A 10,000-nucleotide genomic window follows, 5' to 3' on the forward strand; every position below is an offset into this window, starting at 1 on the left:
ATTTGATACGTAAAATCCATTTTCGACAAATTGAAGTTAAAACTCTCTCGTATTGATCTCTAAATGAAAGAGTACGATCATCCTTGAAAATATAATATCGTATTATTTATTTATATTTATATATATATATATATATGTATATAATTTTTTTTTTCTTTTTAATTAATTAATATCGAAATAATAACATTTGAAAATATTCGATCAAATGTGAGAGAATTATGTCGACGAATTTTCAATAACGATCATCATTATCTTTTCCCTTTTCAATTTTCCATGGTAATTATGACAATAAAACCGATGATATTATTTACGTAGAAAAATCATTCGAATGAAATGCAAACTAACTGACTTGATTTTATCCCTGATATCAGTAGTCTTATCTGACGTTAAAGTTTTATTATCGTAGATAAGAAAAAAAGAAAGAAAGAAAGAAAGGAAAAAAAAAAAAAAAAGTAAAGACTACAAAGTACTACGAACAAATTTATCGATTAATTCGAGAGAAAGAAAATAATATCAAACGACATTAATTATTATTATTATTATTATTATTATTATTATTATTATTATTATTATTATTATTATCGATTAAGAAAAAAAAAATATATATATATATAATTAAATAAATGTATATAATAAAATTAAATACATATATATAATTATATAATATATTTATATATATATAAATAAATAAATATATATATATATGCGTATAAAAAAAAGGGGTGTACTGTATACAATAATTGTAACTTTGAATTTTTCTTACAAAATTTGACTAGAAATTTTTTCGATGTTTTCTTTCTCTCTCTCTCTCTCTCTCTCTCTCTCTCTATCTCTCTCTCTCTATCTCTCTCTCTCTATCTCTCTCTCTTTCTTCTTTTAGTCTCATAAAGAATGTTTCTTAATTAAGTGTTCATCTCGTTTGAATATCGTCAAGTATGAAACTCTCGTCAAGTTTATAAAACTTTGATTTTGTTAGAAAATCGATCTTACGTACATATGTATATACATATCTATCTACATACATATATACATACGTATGCATATATATATATATATATATATATATATATGTATACATGCCTATACTTAAGTAGTAATTTATATTTAACGAGGACCGAACTCAAAGTCTATCCGGAATGATCTAACGGGTGTTTTATCCTGAAAAGTATTTTCAACTTTGAAGTTTAGTACGATGTATTTACTTCCACGAAGAAAATACACGATGCATCTGACGGATTCTCGCATACATTAACGTAGGATCGAGTATGCATCTTTAACGTTTCACTTCTACAATGTACATATATATATATATATATATATATATATATGTATATGTATGTGTACATACATATACATATACATATATATGTATATATATTATGTAGATAAGTAAGACAAATGTCAAAAATCGATAATCGAGTAGAAAGCTCTTCAACTTTGTTGCGTTGTTTCTATTCCACACCCGTTAGATAGAACGCCTCGATGATTTTCTATCATGTTACCTCTACTTACTATCGTGTTCCTAAGAGACATAGTATTGCCATTCATTTAAAATACGTCTGTGACGTCGTTTTTAATCGTCGTTAAGAAAATATAGAAAAAATAAATAAATAAATAAATAAATAAATAAATAAATAAATAAATGAAAAATAAAATATTAATTTCATTTATCACGTATATGTTTTTCGTTTCATTTCTTATTATTAGACAAAATATCGTTCGTATATTTTGCAAAATAGAAATTCTATATATTCTTGTAACGTTGGAATGATAAATTTTATGGAAAAAAAACAAAAAGAAAAAAAAATTATACGAAAATAATATTCATACAAATGTACGATCTTTCGCAAAATTTTTCTAACGAAATTAAATATATAATAAAATTCATAAAAATTATATGACCCGAAAAATATATTATCTTACGAAATTTTAAACGAACTTAAAATATACATATAGATATCTATATATATATATATTTTTTTTTTATTTTATATTAAATAATTGTAAATATAATTTTTTAAGATAGTAAATGAAATGTTAAATGAATAAAAATTTATGAAACTAATACGGCAGATCGATATATAAAAAAAATATATATATATATATTATTTTATATTAAATAATTTAAATATAATTTATACACGTAATATATATATATATGTGTGTGTGTGTGTGTGTGTGTGTGTGTGTGTGTGTGTGTGTGTGTGTGTGTGTGGATAATTTGTTAAGATCGTAAATGAAATGTTAAATGAATCAAAATTTGTAAAACTAATGCGACAGATCGATGTATAAAAAATACAAATCACAATCCTTTCGTAGAATTCTTTCGCTACGTGATATAGACATGTATTTGTTATGTTTAAGTCGTAGTAGGAAACGAGCAATCGTGTGGTCTCTTGTGAATTGAAAGAGGTACTAGGAGTGCACGTGCCTTGGCACCAAGCATTTAGGGTTAAATGTCGCTGAAGGGGTTTCGTGTACGCGTGACTCTACGTGCCACGTGCCACGTTTAAGAAAACGCGTCCCTGCTTTCTCGAGACGTGTATTCTAAACGTGATTACGATTAACGTCTATTCCAAAGACAGTAGAAAAAAGAAAACAGAAAAGAGAAAGCGATTCTTACGCGATACGATCAAAATTTTTTAATACACGAACGAAATCGATTATCAAACGATTGATAGTTGAAACTGATAATAATACCGCACGTTTTTTTCTTTTTTCTTTCTTTTTTTTTTTTTTTCTTTTTCTAATTTTTTTTTATCATTTTTTTTCCTTTCATTCTCGTTGCAATTAAAGCACAGTCTTTATCAACGCGCAATATCTGATAATTAACGAGTTAATGATTATAATGTTAACGAACAAGTTTTAATACCATTAATGTCGAATATTCTAAAATTTTTTTTATTTTTTTTTTTTTTTATTCTTTTGCTTACGTTTTTCTCTTTTCCGTTCCTCTTCTTCTTCTTCCTCTTCTTCTTCTTTTTCTATGCGTTGAAAATTTTTAGATAAAACTCTATTTCGATATTATTCTGATAATAAAAAAGAAAATTGTAGAATCACAAGTTATCAATTTGTTAATTAATAATTCATAAGTTATAATACGATCTCTCGTTGAAGAATTAAAAATTGATTCAAATGTTATTTAGAACTACGAAAGACAGAGAGAGAGAGAGAGAGAGAGAGAGAGAGAGAGAGGAAGAGAGAGAGAGAGAGATAGATAGAGAAATTCTAACTTGAACAATCTAATCCAGGAATCTCCTCGATGCCAAATTCTATGGCACCGATTTAATCTTCGTTAAAACCGCGAAAATTCGTAGACAGTAAAGGGTTTCTCTCCATCCACGTTCACTCTCAAATATTCCAATATTTAGCTGCGCGAATAGTTTCGAAACGTTTGGGCTATGAGCGTTACCAAAATATTCCAATAAACCGTCGTGTCGTGTTCGTATCCCTAATCTATTCGAAAATTCACATTAACCATTAATGAAAAATCCATCTATGATTATATCGAGCTATTAAATTTATTGTGTAACGATATAAGTTAAAAAAAAACCGAACAAAACAAAAAAAAGAAAAAATCTCGATCTATCGATTTTAATTCTGAAACTAATATTTAGATGAATTGTATGACTCTGCTCACTTTTTTCTTTTTTTTTTTTTTCTTACTTTATCCTTTCTTCTTGCTTTTCTTTTTTTTTTTTCTTCTAACGTAACGTCCGAACACGATTTTCTTTTATTCTTACTTTTATTTTTTTTTGGCATGGTTTTCTTCTCAACGATTTTTTTTTCTTTTTTTTTTTTTTTTTTTTTTCTTTTTACTTTTATTAGGTGGACCGGAAAGTAATGTCGTTTCTGCGCATGTCGATATTTGATTGTTAAAAATTGTTAAAAATTGTTAAAAATTTATTCGTTTGAATTTAATTTAAGGAAACGACATTACTTTCCGATCCACCTAATATTTATTTATTTTTTTTTTTTTTCTTTTTTTTTTTTTTTTTATTGTTAATACATCTTTCACTGTCATCTCGTTTTCGAATATTTACAATATCTCCGTCATATAGACGAGAATGTAATATACAATTTTTCTTATTTTTCTTTGCTTGTTTTTGCTTTTTCTTTCACTTTTTTTTTATTTTTCCATTTTTCTTTTTTTTTTTTTTTTTTTTTTTTTTCTTTAATATCCATAAAAGAGAAAGAACGAACGTATAGGATTATAATTGGATAAAATTCGTACACATGCTTTTGCGTATTTGAAAAAATTTATCACATTGTCCAATAGCCATTTGATTATCTCTTTTTAAATTCGTATATTTTTTTTCTATTTATCTCTCTCTCTCTCTCTCTCTCTCTCTCTATCTATCTATCTTTTTATATTTTTTCGTTACCAACTTTCAAACGAGATCAAATCGAAGATCACATAATTCTCGCTCGAACGCTCACGTCGTTATTATATATCCGTAAATTCCGTTTCTCCTACATTAAATCCTTTCGATTTAATCGAAGCATTACGAAAATCGATTCCGATAGCTTTTTAAATAGTTAATCGCATCAGAATTTCATTAGAACGAATCCTATATTTTTGGGGGGGGGGGGGGGGGGGGGGGGGGGGGTTGGGGGGGGGGGGGGGTTTGAAACGATGCAAATCTCTGAACATTCTGTCGAATGAAATTTCAACGTATGAAACAGCCGACGAAGCATTGATATGATTGATAAATGAAAAAGAGATCGTGATATGGGTTATAATAATAATAATACTCATGTTATAAGTATGGGATGGGATGGGATGGGTGGGGGGGGGGGGAAGGGGAGGAAGGGGTGTATGTTTTACAAGAAGAATACAGAAAAAATGTATGTGACATTGAAAGAACGAATAACGTCGGAAAGATGATAATAAATTGTGAAATATTTCATGGGAATGCGAGAACGAGCTTGTTCTTTCTTTCTTTCTTTTTTTTTTTTTTTTTCTTCCCCCTTCCCCTTTTTCTTCCACTTACTTTTCTCATTTTCTTCGTTTATTTTTATTTATCGGCTTATAAATTGTTCAAATGAAATTGTTGTTTTTAAAAGGGGGGGGGGGAAAGAAAAAAGAAAAAAAAAATAAATAGAGAGAAAGAGAGAGAGAGAGAGAGAGAGAGAGAGAGAGAGATAGAGTAAAATAGTAAAATGTAAATTAAACGACGAACTATCGAGTACTCTTCGTCGTCGTCGTCGTCGTCGTCGTCGTCGTCGTCGTCGTCGTCTTTGTCATCGTAGTCGTAGTTATAGTCGTCGTCGTAGTCGACGTAATAGTCGTTTCTTAATTCACGAGTAGTCGAATCACTTTAAAGCATATTTCCCTTCTCTCTCTGGTTACTTCAGTAGCTAGATAAGTCTCAGTTACTCCTCTTACCGTGTTTGCATCCTCTTCTCGTTTGCTTTCAGGAGAAGAGTCAGGTGGTTACACGGGAAAGCCATTGCCCACTTACAGGCCGGCATCGCAATTGGTTCCTTTGGGTGGCTCAGCGAGACTCTTCTGCGAAGCTTATCTCGGTAAAGTGGAACTTCCTGATGCCAAAAACTCCGTGACCTGGTCAAAAAGCGACAGTAACGTAACATTACCAAGCCATGGTAGGATAGCACAGCATAGAGTATCCAGGTAAGTTCACTAAAATATATATACTACATATTTGTGTGTATATATATATATATATATGTGTATGTGTGTGTGTGTGTGTGGAAATATGTAAAACTTTGTTTGCAAAGACGTTCAAGTTTGAAAATGATGTTTAAAACATATGACTATTATGTTTACAACAAGAAGTAATATATACAATATACGTATAATGTTATTACTACAAACAAGATAATGAAATGATCTTTAAAATATATGCACTATGTGCTCTCTTGTAAGAACGTACAAATATTTATTACAATATAGAAGGATAAATATTTATCATAAATAGATAAAAATAAAATGAGATATATTGTATGTCGTAAGTATATAGAAAAATTCTATAATTACATATAATAGTAGATAATAATATTTATAATATCCTTTGATTATTTTCATGATCATAATCGATCATAATTTCACACTCTATTTCCAATCGAAGAAAATAACTTAAATGTTAATTGTATATGTACCATGTACATGTATCCTGTATGTAAACTAAGAACAGAGAAAGAGAGAGAGAGAGAGAGAGAGAGAGAGAGAGAGAGAGAGAGAGAGAGACAGAGAGTAAGAGAGAGATAGGAAGAGACGTATGCAAGATGTCTCGTTGAAGTGATCGTTTATTTTGCCTATCGTTCGAACTCGAGCTATTACCGAGTACGATCCAACGATACTCTAGAATGTACGAGAATACTGAGAAAACGGAGATTGCAAAGTTACAAGCTAGTAGTAGTAATAGAGAGAGTGAACGAGAGATTGAGAGAGAAAGAGAGAGAGAGAGAGAGAGATGTTAGGGTGGCATTTAGGGGTGCAGTATTGCCTCTATATATGCCGTGAGCAATAATTCATACGTCCGAGACACACGAAGTTTCGGAGTAGCTAAACTCCTATCGAGTTTATATAAGCGTGCGTGTATTACATACATACTTCTATCTATCCATCTATTTATGTATATATATGTGTGTGTGTGTGTATGTGCATCTCTCTCTCTCTCTCTCTCTCTCTCTCTCTTTTTCTCTCTCTCTCTCTTTCTCTTTCTCTCTATACCAACCAAGCTTGCTTGCCTCAGGTTCGAACGAGTTTCCAACTCCAATCGCGAACGTTTTCGAACGGTTTATAAGCTCCTCCTTGCAATGGAGAGATATCGTTTCATAGACGTTCCCAACGCGAAGTTATATCTCTACTTTCAATTTTATTTTCTTCATCGATCATTTCAAATATCATTCCTTTCCTACGTATATCGCTAAGATTTTTTTCTTCTTCTTCTTCTTTTTCTTCTTCTTCTATCTTTTTCTTTCATCCCCCAATTTATAGAAGCATCATCGCTTTAGGATAAGGATTTTCTTGATAATATTAATCATTGGACTATTACAAACGACTTATTTTTCATCGATTTTATTTATTTATCTATTTATTTATTTATCTATTTATTTATTTATTTATTTATTTATTTATTTATTTATTTATTTATTTTATTATTTGTATTGTTTTTTTTTTTTTTTGAAATATTCTTTAACGTTGCATCAATCGATTGTATTGGTATTGAATGGTGTTAAATGGTACTCTTTTTTTCGAAGAAATATTGGTGTGTGTATGTGTGTGTGTGTGCACGTATGTGTGAGTGAAATGTATCCTATCGTGATTACAATGATCGATAATTGTACTGTGATAAGCGTCATATTTTTGTTCTGATGATAATCTAAAAAAAAGAAAAAAATACGTCATTTTGACGTATGCGAAATACAGTCTAAGAGAACCAGTTGACATTAAATATATATACATATATATTATCAATAATTCTTATAAAAGTTATTAATAATTATTATAATTTTTATATATATATATACATATATATATATATATATATATATATATATATATATATATATATATATATGAGCCGGTCAGATGCCAAATCGATTGAATCCATTTTTTGAATGAAAAAAAAATTTAATTGTTAAAGCGACTCAATAGAAGTCCATACTTTTTCAAATTCATAATGAATTTCTCCAATTTGCATTTATTTAATATGATTGAAATGACAGAATTTGTTTGGCCATCGAAAAAAAGAAAAAAAAAAAAAAAAAAAAAAGAGAAAAGAATTTATTTCAGAAAACAATCTGATTTTAATGCGTACTTAAATTTAAATCATTTTCAATAATAATACAATTCAAATGCGCGACAGCATTAGCAAACGTATAAAGGCAAGTCCTTCGTTAACATTCTACAATGTTTATTTGAATTTTATATTTTAAAGATAATTAAAAAAAAATAATTTATATTATTTCATCATTAATTTCGATATTTTTCCATTATGAGTTTTATGATATTAATCGATTTGACATATTGTCGCATATTATAAATATATACAATTAATTTGTAGAAAATTACTATTCGATAAAGTATTATAATATTTCTTTTTATATTTTTTTTTTTTTTTGTTTTTTGTATTATAAACAATATCATTTATCTTTCGTTATTATTATATGCTGATAAAAGAATCGAGACAGAAAGACGTTATATTTTATGATAGCTCAATTTTCTTCGTGTTGTATTTGCTTGACGGTCTGACGTCACACTGTCGTGAACACTAACACGAGAATTCTGTCGACGACATGGGGCTGACTGTTACGTAAGGGGATGTTACGAGAAGATTGACTCAACCCTCTCTCCCCTTCCCTCCGGCCCTCCCCCCCCCACCCCCGATGTAAAGTCTAGTTTGTACGTGTACGACATTTGGCGAGCGAGATGCTACACGTCCGCAATGTATCCGTCCAGTAATTAAGGGACAACATTACGTAGAGACAACTTCAACGAGAAAGAGAGAGAGAGAGAGAGAGAGAGAGAGAGAGAGAGAGAGAGACTAAGAGAAGAAGGACTAAGTGGAAGAGAATGGGAAGAGGAAGAAATGAAGGTGGTGGTGCAGGAAAAGGAGAAGGAAGAGAGAGAGAGAGAGAGAGAGAGAGAGAGAGAGAAACTTTAACAAAAGAATTAAATTGTTTTTAAATCTATTATAGATCGAATTAAACAAATAAAATTAAATTTAATTTACGTCTTATTTCCATTAAACTATGAACTTGATGTTGCGTTTAAATTAATTAAATTTCAAATAAAATATCGTCGAACGTGATAAATGATAATCAAAGGAACATATATAAGATTGACAAAAAGATTGGACGAAAAGTTTTTTAAGCGATTTAAAAAAAAAGAAAGAAGAAAAAAAAAGAAAAAGAAAATAATCCTCTCCTTTCCTCGAAACTTTTTTTTTAAGCTCTACGAGTTAGGATCGCTCTTTTTTTTTTAATTACATTGCTTCCTTTCTTTTCAATTTTACAATCTTATTTTCAATCTTATGATCGTATTTAAGGTGAATCTATTATTATTATTATTAATATTATTATTATTATTATTATTATTATTATTATTATTATTATTATTATTATTATTATTATTATTATTATTATTATTATTATTATTATTATTATTATTATATCGAGTATAATTTACTAGAAAAAAAAAAAATAAATAAATATTGAAAACTTCTTATACGAAATAGCAAAATAATTTTCTCGTGATTAAATGAAATAAGAAATAAAAAGAGAGAGAGAGAGAGAGAGAGAGAGAGAGAGAGAGAGAGATGGAATGAGGAGGACAGAAAATTTCATTAATTAAAAATAGCAACAACTACAATAACAACGACGAAATAATGACAATAAATAAAATTATTTCCAGTTGGAAGAACAACGTGTAAAATTCTTTGGGAAATCTCTCGTGTTGGTCTCTCTTCTCGTGTCGCTTCGTCCTTCTCGATTGTTTTTAAGCTTTCGTGGGGTAGAGGGGATGGGATGGGGCGTGGGAGAGTGGTGGAGGGTTGGGGGTTGGAAGTTGCGAACAATGCCGTGGTCCCTTGCAGTTGAGAAGAGTTACGAAAACTAAAGCGCAAAAAGGAGGAAAGGAAAAAGAGATAAAAAAAAGAAAAAAAAAAAAAAAGAAAAAAGAAACGAAAAGAAAAAAAAGAAAAAGGAAGGAGAGAAAGAGGAAAGAGAAAAAGAAGGAAGGAAAGAAATGACAAAAAATAAAAACGAAGAAAGAAAGGAAGGAAGAAAGTAGTAGTAGTATTATTAGTAGTATTACTAGTAGTAGTAGTAGTAGTAGTAGTAGTAGTAGTAGTCGATTCAACGAGGTCGAGATCGAGAACACTCAGATGGCCGCATAGAGAAAAAGGATGAAGGAAGAAAGAGGATTGTGGAAAAAGAAAAAATTTATTTAAACTCGCCAAATTATACCGAAACTTTTCGCGCGGAAGTTTCATGTTGTTACGTTGAAACTCATTCCCTCTTCAGCCATTGG

At 29.5% G+C, this 10,000-nt stretch overlaps 1 protein-coding gene across 2 annotated transcripts in view; it reads left to right on the forward strand.

The window, feature by feature from the left end:
* Nucleotides 1-10,000, forward strand: part of LOC118445538 (interleukin-1 receptor accessory protein-like 1) — a 206,902-nt gene that overhangs the window by 158,491 nt on the left and 38,411 nt on the right. For both annotated transcript variants that reach the window (XM_035875202.2, XM_035875203.2), the window contains exon 4: nucleotides 5,422-5,635. In XM_035875202.2, coding sequence (XP_035731095.1) covers nucleotides 5,422-5,635 — 214 coding nt within the window. The remainder of the gene's footprint in view (nucleotides 1-5,421; nucleotides 5,636-10,000) is intronic.

This window comes from Vespa mandarinia, chromosome 10 (assembly GCF_050613455.1).
Source record: "Vespa mandarinia isolate Hongniang chromosome 10, ASM5061345v1, whole genome shotgun sequence".
Taxonomy (NCBI): domain Eukaryota; kingdom Metazoa; phylum Arthropoda; class Insecta; order Hymenoptera; family Vespidae; genus Vespa; species Vespa mandarinia.